The sequence below is a fragment of the Pogona vitticeps genome, chromosome 5, assembly GCF_051106095.1.
Source record: "Pogona vitticeps strain Pit_001003342236 chromosome 5, PviZW2.1, whole genome shotgun sequence".
NCBI lineage: Eukaryota > Metazoa > Chordata > Lepidosauria > Squamata > Agamidae > Pogona > Pogona vitticeps.
The window spans coordinates 138,290,457-138,312,038 of record NC_135787.1 but is presented as its reverse complement, the minus strand read 5'-3'; the positions used below and the strand labels follow the sequence as shown (position 1 = coordinate 138,312,038).

Genomic DNA, 21,582 nt, shown 5'->3' with positions numbered 1-21,582 from the left:
AATTGCCAATATCCCTTTACCAGGTCCAATGATGAGATGAACCGACAACCCCCTATGGTTTCAATCAGGTTGTCTAGCCTGGGCATTGGGTAGGCATCAGGAGTGGTTACACGGTTTAATTTCCTGTAATCAACACAAAACCTAATGCTCCCATCAGGCTTGTCCACAAGGACTATCGGAGAGGACCAAGGACTAGAAGAGGGGACGATTATGTTCTCCCTCAGCATTTCGTCCAGCTCCTTCCGCACCTTGTCCCTATAGGGTCCCGTTACTCGGTATGGGGATACTGCCTGCGGGGGTGCATCCCCTGTGTGGATCCGATGCATCACTCCCTTCACTATCCTCGGCTTGTTGGAAAACACCTGTTGATATTTCCTAAGCAGCATTTTTAGTTCTTGCTGCTGGTCTTGGGTGAGTGCAGGACTGATCTTTACCTCCTCTGGGTTGTATTTTACTTCCCCTCTACCCTCCCAGAAGGGTAATTCCGCTTCCTCACTCTCAGCTGCTTTTATCGCGAATAAAACCCTCTGTTCCCCTCTGTAGTAGGGTTTTAGGGCATTCACATGAACCACCCTCCTTGCTTGGTTCTCCTCCTGCTCTATTAGGTAGTTCAGGTCTGACATCTTGGAAATGACCCTATATGGTCCTGCCCATTTGAGCTGCAGTTTGTTCTCTCTGCAGGGCCTAAGCCAAAGCACTTCCTCCCCTGGGTCAAAGTGCCTCTCTCTAGCTTTGTGGTCATACCATGTTTTCTGTCTGACCTTCTGAGCTTGCAGGTTTTCTGCTGCCAGCTCTAGATTTCTCCTTAGGTCATTCATCAAGGTGTCTATGTAAGTCACAACGTCTTGTGGGTCATCCTGGGTGATCTGCTCCCAATTTTGTTTGATCAAATCAAGGGGCTCTTTCACCCCTAAGTGTGCAGCAAACATGTCAGAGTGACCCCTTTGTAAGATCATGGGGCGACACTTTTCAGGTACCACCAGCTGACTTCTGATCCCATCTCCCCCTTTTGAGATATTCCTCAGGGTTTCTCTATATAAAATCCCCTTTTTCTCCAGAAATCTCACTGGGGTTTCAGGTGTTAGCTGGGCGTCAGTCACCTGTTCAAAACACTTTTGGAGAGTGGCGTCTGCCTTTTGCTCCTGTCCAAATCTGCTGTCTGTGGTTAAGGTTTCCACCACAGCTTCTGAACTCCCCTCTGCTTCCGTCTCTGGCTCATCATTACCCCCCTGAACTGTCCCTGTGGTGGCTTGTGAGCGTGTAATCACTAGCACCCGTTTCACATGTTCAGCCAGGTCATTTCCCACGAGCACGGCTGCTGGCAGAGTCGATGAAATCGCTAGCCGCCAAGCTCCCCTCCAGCCTTGAAAGTTGACAGGTACCTCTGCTACTGGGAGTGAGATTATCTGCCCCTCAATCCCTGCTACCTTTATGCTCTCATTCGGGATTATAAACTCCCGAGGAATAATATCTGGATGGCACAGGGTTACCTGGGAACAAGTGTCCCGCAGCCCCCTATACTGACGGTCAAGTATTCCTACGTCCACCCCTGCTGTCTCAAACAACTGAGAATCTGTTTTTATCAGCAAGCAGCGCTTTACCTCCACAAGAGGACCATTTTCCTCAGCCTGATCAGCAGAGGTAGCTGTTCCAGACAGAGTAGTCATGGCAACAGGCTCCCTCTGTGACACTGAGCCTTGCTCTTTCTGGACACAGAACACAGCTTTTGGCTTGGTCCCACTAGAATTCTGAGGCACCATTCCTTTTAGCTGCTTTAACTTCTCACACTCTGAGATTAGATGACCCTTTCCCTGACAGAAATAACATTTTCGGGTGTATTTTGATTCTCTCTCCTCTTGTTTGGGTTTTCCCTCCAAATTCTGAGGTCTTAGTTTCAGGTCTGAGGGCTTCCCTTCACCATGGGCCCCTCCCCCTTGCTGGCTTTTCCCTGGTCCCTGAGAGTACTTGCTGTAGGTTTCTTTGGGTTTCCCTACAGATTTCCCCTCACCCAAGGGCTTTCTTATTTGGGAAATAAAATCCGCGATCTCTGCGGCTGCTGCCACAGATTTCGGTTTCCTTTCCCTCACCTGGAATTTCAATTCCCCATGCAGGACTGAATAGAACTGTTCCAGTGCTATCAAATCTTTAAGCTGTTCATAGGTCTCTGTTCCCTCCTGCGATAGCCATTTCTCAAGCAGCCTCACCAATTGGGCCCCCACTTGGGTAAAAGTCTGCTCTGGCTTCTTGGTTAGGGACCTGAATCTTTGTCTCAGCTGCTCTGCATTTATCCCATGTCTGGCAAACACCAGTTTTTTAAACTCTGCAAAATCTTTCATCAGTTCCTCAGGCATCTCGGCATAAACCTCAGCCAGGCTACCACTGATTAAAGATCGCATGATGGTCATCTTCTCAGTTTCCCTCACTGAGAAGTCCACAAACGCTCTTTCCACTAAGGAAAAGAACACCTCGGGACAATCTCCCTTGTGGTACACAGGGAATTTCTTCAGGTCAGCCTTAGACAATTGGCCTCCCTCAGAATCCCTATTGTTATTATTGTTCTGATTCAACAGCTCCAGTTTTTTTAATTCAAACGCCATTCTCTCTCTCTCCATTCTTTCTTCTCTCTCCATTCTCTCTCTCTCTCTCTCTAACTCAAATTGCCGCTGTTTCTCTCTTTCCCTTTCTTCTCTTTCCCTTTCCCTTTCCTCCACTTCAAATTGCCTCATCCTCAGTTCATGCTGTTGGGCTATGAGCAATTTTCTAAGTTCTGGGTTCTGCTCTCCTGTGCTGTCACCTTGCACTGAGCCAAATTCATCCTCAGAACCTTGGTCAATCTGGGGGTCTTTCACTTCACTCATGTCTGCCACTTGGCTTCGAGTCAAGGGCATAATCCCCCCTCAGAACAGGCTGCTTTAAAAAGTCAAGCCTCAAAATAAAACGACCACTTTTTTCCTTCTTGCCTCAGAACCAGCTTTCCTATAGAGATTGCTGCTGTTCTTCAGCACTAACTTGCAACAGTATCGAGTCAGAGCCTACCCCCCTCTGCTGGGCCTCTCAGCTGGCAAGCTAGATCACTGTTACTACGCAGTTTTGCCTCAGCTTTTTCCCGCCAAAACTAGGCTGCCTCAGAGCACCTTAATCTAAGTCTCCCCAGTTGGCACGTTCTTCTACTAGCGCACCTCCCCGTGAGGTACACCTAGAAGATTACCTACGCGCCTCAGACTGTCCCTGACTAGACCCCCCTTGCTCTGGGCACACTTGCCAAGGCTTTGCTGGACCACTGGACAACTGGACCAGTCGTATCCCACACGCTGGACACCAATCAATGTGACAAACCCAGACCTACTGGGATATGTCACACAGTTACACTAAGCTGCCACCAACCATTCCCTTTAAGAAGTCACACAGACCAGGGATGGATTTTTAAACAATAAAAAGAATAAGGTTTATTTTAAATACAAACAGGGTAAATAAAACAATCAGGTGAATCAAATAAAGTAACGTGGCTTAGTTTCACTCATACATACACACAGTTTGGTTCACACAGAACCTTAACTTAAAGCACAGACCCTGAACCTATCAGTTCTGGCTAACCAACAGACACCTGAACCTATCAGGTTGGTACTCTGACACACAGTAGTACCCTGTCTGACACACAGACTCCCACAACAGCTTCTTCTTCCCAGCTGCTGCTTCGTCACATCCCAGTGTCTCACAGTGTCTCTCTTAGTGTGTGTTCTCACTCACCACACAGGCATCACATATTTATACAGTACAGCCCCTCCTCCTGATGTCCCGCCTTCCACTCCCCATAGGATGGAACTTTCCCTCCAAACCCATGACAGACAGGTAACATCAGTGCTGTATGTAACAACTCTGTCTTAACCAAACGGGCTGTGCTAAGATGAAATCAAAGGCGATAGTATGCTTAAAACTAAGATTTGTTCCCCCCTCCTCCTCATACTATAAACGGTTATAAGATTGTGCAGGAAGGACAGGAGGTTCCTTCAAGAAAACACAAAAGGAGAAGGAGGGGTGAGATGGGATGAGGGAGCAGTTCAGGAATATTTGTCACACACATGGTCCACATTTAGTCTTGGCAAGCTTATTGAGTGTGGTATTAATTTTGACCTGTACTTACTTTCCAAAGTGTATAGTTGGATGCCTAGGAAAACATACAGATAGATTTAAAGAGGATACATAAATTAAAATTGGTAGATAATTTAAAATTATTTTGAGCATTTCACTTTAGTTTTTAACAAGGTATCTGGTAATTCAGCTTCCATGCTGAAAACCATCTCTAGAAATAGCTAGTGAATGTGCATACAAATCCATAAATATGCATAATTATTGTAACTGAAATCTGGTGTGGTTATTAAAGAACTTTGGTTATTCACTATTCACTTCCTTTCAAGCAGCATCCTCTGTCACCATTGAACTGAAGCACATTTTATACAGAAAAATTAGTTTCAGCAAAGTATATTGGTATATGAGAATTACCTTGGGACCATATATGAATGTGTGCATAGTGACCCTACAGCAGTATGTTTTACTTGGCATTGCAGTGCAGAACGTGCAGGCTGAGAACTTGATGTGCAGGTGGGGTTGAAGATTTTTGAATGCTTCCCACATTAGACTCCTCACTTATTGACAGCCACCATCTCAAGAGAAAAGATTCATATATAGCTTTGCATGATAAATTATTCACATATGATTTCACCTACTCTTTTTTCACACCTAATTAGACCTGTGATTTTATATAGGTGCTTGATTCTACATCTTATTTAACCATAAAGGGCCATTTATGCCTCTGTGGAAATAGACAAAAAACAAAATGAAACAGAAATATACACAAAGAAAGAGACAAAAATGTGGAAATAGAAATATGCATACATTTAATTGCCACAATTTTCATAACTTCCCCCATTCTCCCTTTCATCTTTCATTTTATCCTGGGATAAATAATTTGGTGTTTCACAAAATAATTTGGTCTCAAGGGCTTCACTAGGATTTATGGACTCATATTCAGAGAGGTAGGCTTTATGGAATTTGTTCTAGATGGTGCTATGAGGCGGCATCCTTGAAAATCAAAGGAATTTTAGGATTCTGAAAGGAAGACAAAAAGCTCTTGTGCTATCCCAGTGGCCACTGATTTCATGAATTCATTCTCCTGAAGTCTTATCTATCTTGCCTTTGTTTCACCTCTGTTTTTCCATCTGGGAACAGCACTGTTAGGTGTCTGCTGCTTTAGAAATGAACAGTTACTCCGCAATATTTGTATTCTAAGTCTAGCAGCATCTCTAGGCTCACATACTTTATTTTCATGTGTCGGCACTCCAGTTAAGATGTACATTTACCAGTTTGTGAAAACACAGGTGTAGAATGAGCATTGGGGTTGCCCTTGCCTTTTTTGTGATGATTCTTGTTAGTTTGAATTACAGGTTCCATTACATCTAAAATAGGAAACTGATTTCATAACTAGTTGACTCAGATTTTAAATCTAGGATTTTAAACTCTGCTCAAATATAATTTAATATCCCAGTGGAAGAACAAAGGGGTATGTGTGGTCCCAGTGCATATCTCTGGCATGGTAGTTTGTGATTTGGTCATCCAGGAAAGCTAGTTAAAACCTGACTAACAGCTTGTCCAATGCCACAGGATTTTGTAGAGAGTATAGATTTCAAACAGCTACATGAACCCCCCCCTTTTTTGCAACACCTTTTTACACACCTTTTCCATCTGTTTTTATTAACTGGGTGTTTGGTGGGTGGGTTATTATTTCTTTTCTTGCTGTTAGCCACCCAGAGTAGAGTATAATAATTGCATAATAATCTTAGAAGTGCAGAGCTGGAAAGGGACTGTATGAATCATCAAGTCCAGCCCTTATCAAGATGGCACAGTGGGGAATCGAACTTTCAACCTTTGGCTCAGCAACGTTATCAGCAGGGATAAAAATGAAATTAAATACATACACCCCACCTCCACACACCCCCTCTGTATTGCTTTATATTCATAGTAACATAGTTTATGTCAGTTTGTTTCTCCATTATACTGTTTACCAGCATGTAAATCTTCATCATTGCTTTTATATGTTTAAGTGTGCAAATTTAATAGAAATAGGAAACAGCCACCTTTAAAAATGTTGTAACATCTGGCTTTCTGAATTCTCTTTTTAGAGACCTTAATTGATGAACTGTGATTGAATATCCTGACACCACCCCAGTGACTTTTGTCTTTTGGAAATGGATCCAAAAATTGGCAATCTTACGTATGGCTTCCAGCGAAGCTCAACGTCAGATGATGACTCTGGATGTGCTTTAGAAGAATACGCCTGGGTCCCTCCAGGTCTTAGACCTGAGCAGGTAAGAGCAAACATTACTTCTTATATCTTTAAAGTTTATTTAAAAAAAAAAAGCAATCACACAGCTTTGTATCACTTTTATTTCAGGAAATAATTAATGAGGAATTAACATCTTTGATGCTTAGAATTCTTTTTTTAGTGACCCACATACAGTACAGTGAGTCAAGAAAATAAAAATGAAGCCAATTTTCCCCATTTGGGAAAGCAATAAATAAGCATTCTGTTTTTATAATTTTTTAAAAAGAAATAGTAGCTAGACTTTGAACCTTAAAGCAGTAAATGAATGCCATTTATAGTTCATCTGTACTTCCATAAACATAATACCCGACCTTCCTATTAGCAACATCCTTTTCTACGTCTATGAGTGAATGTGATTCCTGGGCCAGTTTTGTTTGTAAACATGTTTATAAAGATGCAGGGAAATGTCTGTAGCCTCCTTTGGTTTTTTTTTTAAAAAAATCTATTTTACTTTTAAAACTTTTTTTCAGGCTGTCACTTTCTGTCTTCGAGCTGGTAATCCAGTTTCCATATCACAATAAGCCAGAATCTTTTACAAGAAGTGTTTATGAAGGAGTAGATGTGCTGAAGCTCCTTGCCTGATCCCTCCTTGCTTTGCTGATGTTCCTTGGAAGCCTATGTTGCATCTCGCTTCTTACCCTCTTAAGAAGTCAAAAATATAAACCAAAATTTGTTCATAGTTTTTGATTTTGGCTTGTTAGAAAAAGAACAGAGTGAAGATCCTACTCTGGATGATATGCTAAACAAAACCATGGCTTTTCATGCCAGAATAGCTTTTAACCCTGTTCAATGGATTTTAAATAAAATAAGCTCTTACAACACCCATTGTGTCTCTTAAAATGTAAACAGCATATTTTATAACCCATGGAGTAAGCAAACAAAAAGAAGCTTGTTTTGTACTGGGATTTATCAGTTTATATGCAAATAACCATCCTCTGTTTGGTAATCTACATTTAAACAATTAACAGAATGACACGATGGCCTGAAAACAACTTAGAGTTGAAGCATAATTATTGTTTTTTTGTGTTCTACTTTGTTTGGAAAAGAGGAAAAAATTATTTTTAGCAAATTTCTGTATTCATCAAATATGAAATGCAACCCTGAAGTTCCTACAAGAATTCATATGGAAAGAATGAACTTAATCAGCAGGAGCTTACAAAACAACTTTATTGAATTCTGAGAGCAGGTCAGGCTTGTTAGTGTAGGAGTTTGGGGGTGGGTTCAAAAGCTTCACACATAGTGTGATAAAGTGCAGAAAGAAAACATGGAATTTTAACAGACCTCTTGAGTATCCCTAAAGGAGGTAGAAACTCGATGTGCATAATTTATGACACCCCTAATTGTCCCTGCAAGTTGCATTCCAGAATAGCAATTCAACAGCTGGGTGCTAGCTCTTTCAGGCAATCAAATTCTGCTGAATGGGCTCATCTGGTCCTGTTAGCAAGAGAAATGCAAACCTCCAAAGATATAAAGGAGAAAATCCTAGTTTGCTTTGTAAACAAAGTCCACAGTAAGATAATTGGTGAAGAAATTTTACAAAGGATTGTGGAGGTGATTGTTTGTATTTCTGGTTTTCCATTCAGGTGCAGCTGTACTTTGCTTGTCTGCCAGAGGAGAAGATCCCTTATGTTAATAGTCTTGGAGAGAAACACCGAATTAAACAGCTTCTCTATCAGCTGCCACCCCATGATAATGAGGTAAATATGAACAAGCATTTTAGGACTAGTTGAGCCTGGGCAGATGAATGAATTTCCTATATGTAGTATATGGAAGGGGGCTGTTGTACTTTTGGACAAGCAACTAAATCCAGTTGCTGATCCGAATTGAAGTAGAATCATCAAATCAGTGGGATTTATATAAATCTTGATTTATATAAATCCTGAATTCTGCAGGTTGCCTTTAATTAGAACTAGTCAGAGTTATGCCATTTCTGCATAGCATGTTGCTGGCCGCTGTACAAAATCCTAGACAGACACATCTTATTCTTCAAATTGTGTCAGGAACTTTCAGACAACATTCTATATAATGCCACACTTATGCCTTCCTTCGCCTCAAGAGCTGTGAGCCAAAATTGTTGTCAAGATTTTATTCAAAATCTAAATGGTCTGCAGATCTACATGGTCTGGCATATTGAAATCTTAACATGACCTACTTCTAAAACTACAGCTATTCAAGCATGATGCCCGAAACTGAGGAGAGATGAAAAGAATGGTGATGTAGAATTCACATAAGCTCTCTCTCACACACAAACATCACCTCCTTACTCAGAAGTCATTTTGACCATTGTGTAAGGAGTGTGAAAATCTGAAGTACATCTGGCAAGTGTGCTAAGCTGAATTTGTGTGAATTTCCTGTGATTGAAAGCCTTGCCTTCTCAAGGTTCTCAGTCACTGGGGCTCTCGGAGTAGGTTCAGCTGAACACAGACTTCATTGCAGATCTTTGCACTACTCACACATTAGTGACTGCAGATGGAGAAGGGATATGAGGGTGGGTCTTACACAAGTAACCTTATCCCTACCATCCTTTTAGCTGTGCCTATGGTTTCAGGTATGACTCCTGATTAAGGCTGGAGTTTATTGCCTGAACTGTGTGTAAATAACACTGTCTAGGACAGTCTTCGTGAAGTGGATGACTGCTAGGTATGCTGGACCGCAGCTCTCAGAACCATGGGTAGTCACCATATCAAACACACACACAGACACACTCCACTATTGCCTGCCTTTCTTTCTTGGTAAAGTTGTAAGGAAGAGTGTGACTACACTGTTGAATTACATTGAGAGTTGTTTCAGGTTTCCTAGTAATTGCTATAATGTCATGTGGTTTTGTGTTGGGGTATGTGTGTCCTCATGGAAGCTGGCCTAGGAAGACCACCAGCACCCCCATGTCTTGCCTCTATGTTGCATATAGATAGGGAGGGGGAATGTCTCCTAACCTTCCACTGCCTGAAAGCTTCTCTCGGGCCAGAGGAAGGGTGGTTATGTGGTGGTGATTCTTAAGACCAGCCACACTGCTTTTTTCAACAATGCAAAACCGAGAGGGGCTGATAAAAGCCAGGCCTCCTAGTGAGTGCCCTTGCTTGAGCCCGAGTGCCTCCTGCAACAAAGTGCTGCAGTGCAGCAAAGAGCAGGGTAAGAAGACACAGCAAGTTTAGTAGCTGTGCAAGTTTAGCAGCAGGGAGAGGAAGTCAGGGCCCCAGATACGGCCTGTCACTTATCTTGAGAAAAGGTTTGTCAAGCTCTAAGCAAATATCAGCATGCAGTCAGACAGACAACAGTGGGTTGGGCGCTATCCCATGTTTTGCACCAAGTGTCATATGAGTATATGCTTCCTGGGCAAAAACCATAGGTGTGTCCTTGTTGCAAGGAGCTCCAAGAACTCAGGGAAGAGGTTCGCTCCCTTGAGGTCTTGGTCGTGGACTGGGAGAAGCAGAGACAGGGAGCGAGGGACCACAGTGAGACTTCCAGGGACCTTCAGGCATCATCCCAGCTCCTCAGCTGCAGAGATGGAAGTCTCCAGGCTGGAGGATGCGAATCTGGACAAGAGGGAAACCATCCCCCAGAGGAGTTCCCTTCTACAGGTGACGGGCCCGTATCCAGTTGCACTGAGGATACTCTTCATGGGGGGGGGGGAAGGAGGCTTCTGGTTGTGGGTGATTTGATTGACAGGAACATAGAGCGAGGGGTTTGTGATGGTTGTGAGCACCACATGGTGACTTGCTTGCCTGGTGCAAAGGTTGCAGACATCATGTCTCATCTGGATAGGCTGGTAGAGAGTGCTGGGGACAAAGTAGCAGTGGTGGTACATGTCGGCACCAACAATGTGGGGAAATGTAACTGCAAGGTCATGGAAGCCAAATTTAGGTTGTTAGGGAGGAAGCTCAAAGCCAGGACCTCAAGGGTAGCGTTCTCAGAAGTGCTACCTGATCCACGTGCAGGGCCAGCTAGGCAGGCGGAGCACAGGGGTCTCGAGATGGTGGTGTCAGGGAGAGGGGTTTAGATTCATTAGGCACTGGGGAACATTTTGGGACTTGAATGAATATGAAACCAGACTGCTGGCACATAACATTAATACAGGTGATCATCACACATGCCAAAGCAAGTTTTAACAAGCATGACTAGGACTATTATGATATGTAGTCAAGCCCAAACTGTTGAAAATACAGTGGTGCCTCGCATAGCGACGATAATCTGTGCAGCAAAAATCGCTGCAAAGCAATTTCGTCGCTATGCGATTTTAAAAAGCCCATAGGAATGCATTGAAACCCCTTCAGTGCGTTCCTGTGGGCTTCAAACTCACCTTAAAGTGAAGATCCTCCATACGGCGGCCATTTCCGCTGCCTCTTATGCGAGGAATCCGTCCCTAAACACAGTGGGCGGCCATTTTTTTACCAGGCAGCCATTTTGGAATCGCCAATCAGCTGTTAAAAAATCATCGCTTTGCGATGATCGGTAAGCAAAACAGGGTACCGATCATTGCAAAGCAATTTTTCCCCATAGGGAACATCGCAAAGCGATTGCAAAAGCGATCGCAAAATCTTCATCGCTATGCGATTTCCTCATTAAACAGGGCGCCTGTTAAGCGAGGCACCACTACATTGATTGAAATCTTATTGCTTCGTGTAGTAAGCCACAATCAAATGGACCTACGGTACTCTAATTGTGACTTACCAAATCCCCACTGGTTCCGTGGACCTACTCTAGTTGTAATGTAGTATGCTACGTAGTAAAAGGATTTCAGCTACTGTATTATTCCTGAGCCATAGCTTGTAAAACTAAATGCCTGTAAGTTGTTTTCTTCCAAATCAGGATAGCAGTACATACACAGGCACTGACATTTGCTTCAGGTCACGGTAGCAGTTCTCCTTGCCAAAAAACAAAGCATTGCACATTGATGAAAAATAGGGGAAGTTCTATGGCTGTGATTTTAGATCTCTTCCTACATGTGCATTTTGCTTTAACATGACCATATGCACAACCTTCTGGTTTCTAAGATGAAATATCATAAAAAAAAGATACAGATATTTCTTTAAAACTAACATAGTTCCTGAATTTTTTTTTTTTTTGCTTAAGGTGAGATACTGCCAGTCTTTAAGTGAAGAAGAGAAGAAGGAACTTCAAATATTTAGTTCACAGAGAAAGAAGGAAGCACTGGGACGAGGCACAGTCAAAGTACTCCCCAGAGCACTAATACATACCCTTTGTGAACAGGTAACATTCTTATTACCTAAGGAAATGTATTTGCTTAAACTATGTGCAGCTCAACTATTATATATTTAAAACTAGATAGAAAGGAAAGAGAATGGTGTAAACTTTGGGGGAAAAGCACGAAGTTAGTAAGTTTACTTAAAATATATGAAGCTTGACTGTGTTAGACTAGGAAATTATCAAACCACAGCCGTAAGATTACGGTACATAAATCTGTGCTTTCTGTTAGAAGAAAACAGATAAATTAGGATGCCTCATGATTAGGCCAATGGGTAATAGTTTTGACTAAAGGATGATGATGAAATAATATTGATTATAGGGGAAAACTACTTTGAACTGTCCTGTTTGTTTCCAGTGTGGCACCAAGATAAATGGAGGTGAAGTTGCAGTGTTTGCCTCAAGAGCTGGGCCTGGAGTTTGCTGGCATCCATCTTGTTTCATGTGCTTTACATGCAGTGAACTTCTGGTTGACTTAATCTATTTCTATCAAGATGGAAAAATTCACTGTGGGAGACACCATGCTGAACTCCTCAAGCCACGGTGTTCGGCGTGTGATGAGGTAATCTTGCACTTCCCTAAGGCAGAACTGGAAATGAACCCTGCATTCCCGGTTCTGTTAAACAATTAACGTCTAACAGACAATTGAAAATCAAGAAATCTCTGGCTTTCCACATGTTAATTTCTTCACAAGTAAATTGACCATCCAAAAAATGTACCATTCAAAAACATTGTTAGACTTACTGTAATAGATAGCATTGTCTGCAACTTTGGACCTTTGACTAAAAAACTTTTCCTCCCTTAGATTATTTTTGCTGACGAATGCACAGAAGCAGAGGGCCGCCATTGGCACATGAAACACTTCTGTTGTCTTGAGTGTGAAACTATCCTCGGGGGACAGAGGTACATTATGAAGGATGGACGCCCATTCTGCTGTGGATGTTTTGAGTCACTTTATGCAGAATATTGTGAGACCTGTGGGGAACACATAGGTGAGTTTGAATCTTAATATAGACAAGTTGACACTATCAAAAGAAAGAAAAATATCAAAGCAGATGTTCTGAAAGGTCTTCTGTCTAGACGGCTGATGAGATCAAGACTGAGAGACAATATGGTCTGGTGTGGGGTAGAGTTGGCACCCAGGTTTCTTGCAAGACCTTATCGCTATGTTTGAGGCTCTTACTTTCAAGTTAATATTTATAAGCCAGTGGGAGAAGATTTCATTTTCTCAGAAGACTCTGCAGCTGACCTCAGAGTCATTATACTTCAGTAAGATATTTCAGTTGTAACAGCAGGTGCTTGCTATGCTATGCTGTAAGTAAATTTAATTCTATTCCTTTCAGATTTAATTGGCACTGTGGATTTATTTACAATTTAAACTGTTAGATTACTATAGCACAGCTACATGTAGTGTGGTATTGTCACCACTCACTTTTATTGTAATCTCTTTTGGTATGATCTGTACATTCAGATATACTGCTGTTCCTTTTAATTTCCTTTTTGTCCCACTGTTTTCATTGCAGCTTTATATTTAGACTGGAGTTTGCATTGCATCCTAAATTTTGTGGCACCTTAGAAGCTGCAAATATGCTGCATGATAAAGCATTTCATAGGACTAGAACTGAACTTTATCTATCGGTGAAATGGGTTCTAGTTTCAGTTTATTTGCTAGCCTTTAATGTGCCACAAGGTTTTTATTGACATTGGTATGATTTAAATATGTGTAACTTTGGGTTAGACTGTGTCTTTTGGTTCATGTTTTTTATTTTTATTAAATCGTAATCCAGCATGTATGTACCAAATCCCTAAATATTTCTTTTTTTAAAAAAACACACAGGGGTTGATCACGCTCAGATGACTTATGATGGACAACACTGGCATGCTACAGAAACTTGCTTTTCTTGCGCTCATTGCAAAGTTTCTCTACTTGGCTGCCCTTTCCTTCCCAAGCAAGGCCAGATTTATTGTTCCAAGTCATGCAGCCTGGGAGAAGATGTTCATGCTTCAGACTCTTCTGATTCTGCCTTCCAGTCTGCTCGATCCAGAGACTCCAGAAGAAGTGTTCGTATGGGGAAAAGTAGCCGGTCAGCAGATCAGTGCAGGCAATCTCTCCTCCTGTCCCCAGCAATGAACTACAAATTCCCTGGTCTTTCAAGCACTGCTGACGATACACTTTCTCGGAAACTGGATGACTTAAGCTTATCAAGGCAAGGTGTTAGTTTTGTTGACGAAGACCTCTGGAAAGGAAGAGGGGAGGAAATCTCTGATGATCCAGAAGAGTGGGCTGAACATGAAGACTATATGACTCAGTTGCTCCTAAAATTTGGTGATAAAGGCCTCTTCCAGCAGCCAGTAGACCTGGATGTTAGAGGCAATGAGCAGTGGATATGTGAGGGTATGGTTAAAGGGAGAACAGAGTTGAAGAAAAATAGTCAAAGCCTAGCAAGTAAAAAATACCAGTCAGATATGTACTGGGCCCAGTCCCAAGATGGCTTAGGAGACTCTGCATATGGGAGCCACCCGGGTCCTGGCAACAGCAGGAAGATCCAAGAATTGGACATGGAACACGGCACACCTAGATACAAATGCGACCAAAAGCCATGGTATGGCAATTCACTGGAGTGTTTGTCAAACCTGAAACAAGAGCAGTGTGTTCGGGACTCGATGGACTCCCTTGCTTTATCTAATATCACAGGTAAGATAACTAAGAATTCAGCATCATTTGGATACATTTATGTGGTTTAGCCTTGAGCTGACATTTTATGTTTGAAGCTCTGCCTTCCGTTATTATACAAGGTACAGTGGTGCCTCGCTTAACGATTGCTTCGTACAACGAAAAATTCACTTAACGATGGCTTTTTCGGAGTGATCTTGTGCTTCACTTAACGATTTTCCCTATGGGCGATTTTCGCTTAACGATTTCGGGACCATGCTTCACGTAACGATGACAGTTTTAGGTCCCCTTGTTTCGCGTAACTTTTTTTTTACAGCCCCGTTTTTGCTATTTTTAAAATATTCTAAAATGTTTAAAAAATGTTTAAAATGCTTGGAATCGTTAGTGCACCTAATAAAACCTTTGTTAACTCAATTTGGCTTTGTTCTGAGTCTTTTTGAATTTTTTGTGAATGTTTCCCCCCATTCAAATAGGCTTCAATGCATTTCAATGGGTTTCGCTTAACGTTTTTTCCTATGGGGATTTTCGCTTAAGGATGGTAATCCGTTCCAATTGGAACGGATTATCCAGTTTTCAATGCATCTCTATGGGAAATGGTGTTTCACTTAACAATGTTTTCACATAGCGATGTTTTTTTTTGGAACCAATTAAAATCGTTAAGCGAGGCACCACTGTACTTGATACAGAGCAAGGTTGGTTTCCTTTAAGTGCTCCCTGTGCAGGTACCAACCCACTCAAGAGACAAGAGTGTACTTCCTGTAGAGACAGAGACTTTTCCTGGCTGGCCTATTGAACACTACATATGGACATGTATTTCAATACATGAAGATAATTGCTGTGCATACTGCTCTATGCATAGTCATATCTTATTTAAGCAGGAAGCAATGGAAGGAGAGTGCTGGATGGGGTGGGAAAAAGAATGATAGTTCTTTTAATCCTTACCACCTATGGAGACTAATAGTAGAGAAAAATGTGAAAGTAAAGCTGAACTGCTTTCTTACTGCAATCTTGAGAGGTTACTTTGAAATGCCTTTAATATTTTATCTTGATAGCTCTTACTTCACTGTGGCTGAAATCCTGTTGCTTAGTGTAATAAGCCAGTTCCTCCACAATGATTCAACAATGCCATTGATTCAAGTGGGTCTATTCTAGTTGTGACCTACTAGAGTAGGCCTATTTGAATCAACAGAACTTATGAAGGAGTTGATTCACCAAATTCCTACTGATTCAATGGACCTATTCTTGTGTAATTTATTATGCCAAATAATAGAATGTCAGCCTGTAAATAAGATTACTTCACCAAAACATAGCTTTCCAAAATAAGACTTCATCTACATTTTCCACATATGAAGTGTTTTTGTAACAGAACAGAGATGGTGGGCAGCAGTAATTCTTTAAACATTCTTCATTCCTTCTCTCTCTCTCTCTCTTAGGTGCTTCTGTTGATGGAGAAGTCAAACCAAGACCTTCTTTGTATTCCTTGCATACCTATCAGGAGCTGGAGACAGAGGACTGTGAGAAAATGAGCAACATGGGAACTCTGAATTCCTCTATGCTTCATCGGAGCACAGAGTCTCTAAAGAGTTTAAGCTCTGAATTATGTCAAGGTGAGCCACTGCCAGAAGAAAAGCCAGTGCACATGCCGGTACTAAGAAGATCCAAATCCCAGAGTAGACCTCAGCAAGTTAAGTTTTCAGATGATGTAATTGATAATGGGAATTACGAGAATCTTGACATTCGTCAGCCTCCTATGAGTGAAAGGACTCGGAGACGTGTTTATCATTTTGAAGACCAGGGGAAGAAACATCAACATCGTCGCAGGAGGAGTAGGAAGTCTCGGTCTGACAATGCACTTCATTTGGTTGCAGAAAGGAAGACCTCCCCAAAGGAGAGACTTAATTTTTATTCTCCCCAGGATTATGACAAGTTTGTTCAAAATAAAACTCCTCATGCAGTTCGGGCATGCACACCAAACTCGTATAGCCATTATACTCATATTGCTTCAGACTATGACCAGTTTCTTGGATTTTTTGGTGATGAGGAAGACTCTTGGTATTCATCGTCATCCTCATCAGATTCTGAAGAAGAAGGATACTTCCTGGGACAGCCCATTCCACAGCCCAGATCAGTGAGATATCCATACTATACAGATGTCCTTGCTAGTCCAACTGCTGAACTTCCCAGTTCTCAGTTCGGACAGAGGACAACAAAATCTAAAAAGAGGAAAATGCACAAAGGCAAAAACTGTATAATTTCTTAAGTTTTACTAATAATTATGAACTCTGTGCCTACACTGTTTTTTAATTTTTACATAAATAAATGGTTTAAGTAAAACCTGGAACATGGGCACTCTGTCAAGGCCCTCTAGTAAAGAATGAACAGAATTAGGAGAGGAAAGAGCATTGCATAACTGTTCAGAAGACCCTGTTAGGGACTGATAATCAGCAAAATAATGGGAAAGAAAATATCAGGACTAAAACCAGAAAGGAGTCAGCATTTTTGGTTCAACTCTTGTCTGCTACTGCAGTTGTCTCAATAAAATTACTGGTTTAGCTGTGTTCACAGAATTCTAGAATTGTATAAGTTCAGGTGTGAAAAATGTGTGGCTCTCCAGATGCTAATTATCTGCAGCCCAAATAATACCTAAGGTGGCTCCCATTCCTCCTGTCTTTTCTGCAAGAACCACAGTAATATTTTGTTTCACTTTCCAAACATGTCATGTCAAAACCAAAGGTTGCTGTAAAATGAGCCAGTTTACAGCTAGTGTATTTTGAAACAGTTTGCAGTTTACAAACCAGAGATTATGGTGTACAAGCCAGTTGATTTCAAAATGAAGTCTGGCATATATCACTTACTCACTGCAATGCAGTTAAAGTAGTCATGGTACGAAGAGAGCACACTAATCTTGAACCCATCGTTGGTCTCCCCGCTTGGAGTCTCCATGTATACTGGAGGTTCTTCTCTTCAAAACCCTGACTTTTTCCACACACAGAGAGGGTGAACATAAGCAGCATTACACTTCATTCTTCAGTTGCTTACCTGTCTAGATCAGGTAACACGTAACAGGGCTTATTGGAAATTATGGTTTATTAAAACACTCTGGTTCACACACAACGTGAAAATTTTGGGGAAATGAAACAAAATATTGTTCTTCCATTCATCTACTTAGGCAAAGCCCTTTTGGAGCTTTTAGTTTTCCAGGTTTCCCTGAGCAAGTTGCTAAACTGACATGTGCACAATCATTCTGATAGCACCATGTAATGTACTGAAAAAAAAAAAGAGGCACACAAACAGTAACCAAGGTATAGCTAGTCACTCTGTCCAAATACTGGAGCGTCTGTCTTTCCTTTGCACATGTAATGCTGAAATGGGCACAGAATGTACAACCTTCCAAATTTGTTGACTCTGAGTTTCTTTTACTCCCAGCAACCATAGACAGTGCTTTAGCATACAAGAATCTGGACTTCAGCAGTCTCTGGAGCGGGGAGGGTTATCTGCCTCTGGGCCTAAGGTGCACTTAGCAGTATGTAGAAACAATCTGTTCTGTGCATACTCTTTATTGACAAAACCCAACTGTTCTGATGTCAAAGATGCTCTGCTTCTGTGGAAGATCAAAAGCATTTGAAGCCCACCAAATTAACAATTTTCTTTTAATTTTTGTCTCAGTGATGCTTATGCAGGCAAAATAAATTTAACATGGAATGTTTATTTCCTTTAAAATGTGGTGTAAGATACTATTCCTGCCTATAAAGTTAATTGCATTAAGTTGGCGAGTCTGCTGACTGTTGTTGAAAAAAAGAAGTCTGGAGAATCCTGTATGTCTGAAACACTATTCCAGGTTTCAAATGTAGTATATGAACAGCTGTTCGAACCAACAAATATTTATAAATTTAGTATTTCATAGCTCAAATGTGTATTACAGTGCAAATATTGTACATATTGTAAAGTTAAGATTTAACAGACTATTTTTATATCCCTGAATTGCAAGACATTTGTTTAAAATACAAGCATAGTTTTAGTTGAGGGTTTACCATCAGCTTGAGTCAGACAGGGGTTTGTTAAATTTATAGTAGTGAAATGTTTAATTTGACAGTAAAGCTCTGTTTGCATGGTGGAGCTATGTAAATACTGTTTAAGCTATGGTTCTTAACATTAAAGGAATTATTTATGAGTAAAAAAATAATCTCTGTAACTATCAACTGCCCATGCACATCTGTTATGTAGATATCTACCAAAACACACCATTCAGTATAACATATGACAGGCACTAAGCTGACCTCTCAATACTGAATAGGGGTTGTCTATAGTCTTCCATAAATACCCTTTATAAAGGTGATTCATACCACAATAATGCAAACTATAGAACTGAAAAAGGAAAAACACCTCTCACGTACCGTCTTCAAAGTTGGCCAAATTTTGCTGTACTATGCTTTTAATAAAGGTATTATGACAATACCTATTCTGTTTTCCAGTCCCTACCCTAAGATGGCATTTATATGTAACAACACTCATTGTTGATCATTTCTGTTGAGTTTATCCACAATAATCTCAAGATATTTCTTGCTTAGACAGTATCAACTCTAATCCCACTAGTACATATAATACTAGGATTATTTTCCACCTGCTTACACAAAATGACTATTTTATCATTTTTGTTCCCCATTTACATGGTTTGGAGCTCTCAGATTTCCAGGCTTTCCTGAGCAATCCACCCAGCTACACCATGAGTGCCCTTAATCTCATAGCTCCTATATCAATGTACTGGAGAAGGAAAGCAGAAATGGTACAGGAGAAAGGATAATAATTATGAATAGTGTCAAATTCCTCTGTACCAATGTACCGTTTATTACATGATTCTGGTTAGAACAGCTGCCTTTCATAGAGCAATTTGTAAAAATAGACATCCTTTAATATACTAGAAACAATGAATATTCAAGGAGCAAAACAGTATATACATTATCCCATTACGTTGCTTCTGAAATTAAATACATACCATTTCCCCTAAAATAAGACCTAACCTGAAAATAAGCGCTAGTATTATTTTTCAGGATGCTTGTAATAAAAGCCCTATCCCAAAAATAAACCCTAGTTAAGTGAAATCCCATCCTCCACCATTGTGCAGCAACCAGAAGATGACATGACTGTATTTGAATAAATGTAGATTGTTATACTTGAAAAAAAATAAAATATCCCCTGAAAATAAGCCCTAATGTGTTTTTTGGAGCAAAAATTAATATAAGACCCTGTCTTATTTTCGGGGAAACAGGGTACTAAAGATGGATTCTATTCTATTTATAATTATACTCCGATGCCCCGCTTGATAACGATAATCCGTTTCAGGAAAATCGCTGTTAAGCGAAATCGTTGTGAAGCGGGGGAACCATTGGAATGCATTGAAAACCGGTCAATGTGTTTCAATGGGGAAATACCTCATCGTCCAGCGGAGATTGCTCATAGACAACCACCGATCAGCTGTTAAAAATCGCTGTAATGCAAAGCAGGGGTCCGGAAAGCAGTCATTTTGTGAAGGGAGGGAAGCCATTTTGCGGAACCAAAAAAAATCATCGTATAGCGAACGGTTCACGAAGCAGGCTCCTAATCAACGTAATGCAGATTTTCTCCATTGGAACCATCATTTTGCGATCGCAAAAAGTCACTGTTAAGCAATTTCAATGTCATGCGGGGTAAGCGTCAAGCGGGGCACCACTGTACATGAACTATATCAAGAAAATGCAAATTCTCAAACTGAATTAGAATTATTTTAATTACAGGCCATTTCAATTTACAAAAAATGCTAAACAAAAGGAGATGCTTGGTGATTATGTTCAAGCAATTGTTTACTCAAATTACAAATGGAACATCAAATGCCTATTCTTCCTAATCACAACAAATGTAAATATACATAAATACAGTTATACTGTATATACAGTCCTGGAGTCAGTATTAATAAAATTACAAAACTGTCCAATGTATTCAAATAGTAACCTGTTTCCATACTGGAGTATCTCTAAAGTCAAACGGAATGTACAAATTTGCAGACTGAGATTTAAAAAATGACTGTAACACTGTCTCAAGCGCACTGGTTTTCAGAAGGAAATCATGAAATAATTTTCTTGTCAGAACAGCAAACACATTATACAGCGTTCGGCATTTATTACATTTCATGAGGAGATAAAATTCTGTGATAAGGTGTTGAAAGACATTTAGCATCCTTTAACATTAATACTTACATATGAACAATGGAGACTTGATTTCAAGGTTCTTCAAATTCTTGATTTGCAGTGTCATATTCTGCAATGAAGTGTTTAAGTTCTTCAATACACCTTTCACCAATCTCATGCAAGTTTTGTCTCAAGGAAAACTGAATAGGTTTTTCTAATGAAGGGTCTTTTTCTATCAACATCTTTACTACAGCACCAAAGGTTTCACAGTCTTGTCTGTAGACCTAGAAGTAATTTTAGAAGTTCATGAAACAAGATGTAGTAACATACGTATATACTCCACTCCAAACTACATAAACGATAAAGTAGCAAGCTAACTTGTAGTATGGACCCCCTCAAACATACAGATTAAACACCTCCCAATTTGAAGTACAGTATTAGAAGATGGCAGTGTGCACCTTTTCACCCCAAGATTCCGGATTAAGATTCCCCAGCAGAAAATAGGATTGTGCTATCGTCAGCATTCAGATGACATACTATGTGTCTTTTTCCATCTTCTAATCCCAGGGAAATGATAGTGGTCTTACTTCTCTGGACAAAGATGATTAAGGGCAAACAAAATGAAGTGTAATCAAAGATACAGCAGACCCTGCACTGACAACCTAACTGGTTTCCTGAAAACATCTATAAAGTGAGCTGTTTTAAGTCAAACCCTATTTTTCCATTAGGCTGAACAATAAAGGTTTGGTTCCTGGAGAGTTATTAAATTTCTGCTGTCTTGTCATTCATCCCTCATACCTTCTTGCTCTTCCTTGCTTTCTGCTCACTTCCCTGACTTCTGTTCTCTCAGTTCTCTCCCATACCTCTTCTCTCTAGTGTCTCTGTTGACTTCAGTTGTCCTGTCTCTTCTTCATTCCACCTCTTCTCTCTAGCTTGCTTGTTGGGCACGGGTGTTCATCTGTCCTCCCACCCACCTCTATTCTCCTGCTGCCATGCCTGGTGATATAAATGTGCCAGTTTACAGCACCAGCCAGAAGGGCTGTAAAAGTGAGTTCTGAAAGCTCGTGGGTATTGGCTATTATATGAGCAGCTATGAAAGCAGGGGGTCATACATTAAGCCATAGGAGGTCCCTCGTAGTCCAAAAATTTCAACAAGTACAGAATGC

General features: G+C 40.8%; 2 protein-coding genes across 36 annotated transcripts in view; one reads left to right on the top strand and one right to left on the bottom strand.

Annotated features, from left to right (window-relative positions):
* PRICKLE1 (prickle planar cell polarity protein 1) overlaps positions 1–19,458 on the top strand; it is a 97,444-nt gene extending 77,986 nt beyond the window's left edge. For all 4 annotated transcript variants that reach the window (XM_020799430.3, XM_020799432.3, XM_020799433.3 and 1 more), the window contains 7 exons: positions 6,177–6,362; positions 7,963–8,076; positions 11,450–11,587; positions 11,940–12,143; positions 12,387–12,573; positions 13,419–14,276; positions 15,689–19,458. In XM_020799430.3, the coding sequence (XP_020655089.3) occupies positions 6,243–6,362; positions 7,963–8,076; positions 11,450–11,587; positions 11,940–12,143; positions 12,387–12,573; positions 13,419–14,276; positions 15,689–16,515 (2,448 nt within the window). In that variant the 5' untranslated portion in view covers positions 6,177–6,242 and the 3' untranslated portion in view covers positions 16,516–19,458. The remainder of the gene's footprint in view (positions 1–6,176; positions 6,363–7,962; positions 8,077–11,449; positions 11,588–11,939; positions 12,144–12,386; positions 12,574–13,418; positions 14,277–15,688) is intronic.
* Positions 12,237–21,582, bottom strand: part of PPHLN1 (periphilin 1) — a 44,846-nt gene continuing 35,500 nt past the window's right edge. For 31 of the 32 annotated variants that reach the window (XM_020799448.3, XM_073000459.2, XM_020799436.3 and 28 more), the window contains one exon: positions 20,002–20,700. In XM_020799448.3, coding sequence (XP_020655107.3) covers positions 20,509–20,700 — 192 coding nt within the window. In that variant the 3' untranslated portion in view covers positions 20,002–20,508. Of the gene's footprint in view, positions 12,557–20,001; positions 20,701–21,582 lie in introns of those variants that run through there. The other variant, XM_020799445.3, reaches the window with a different exon arrangement.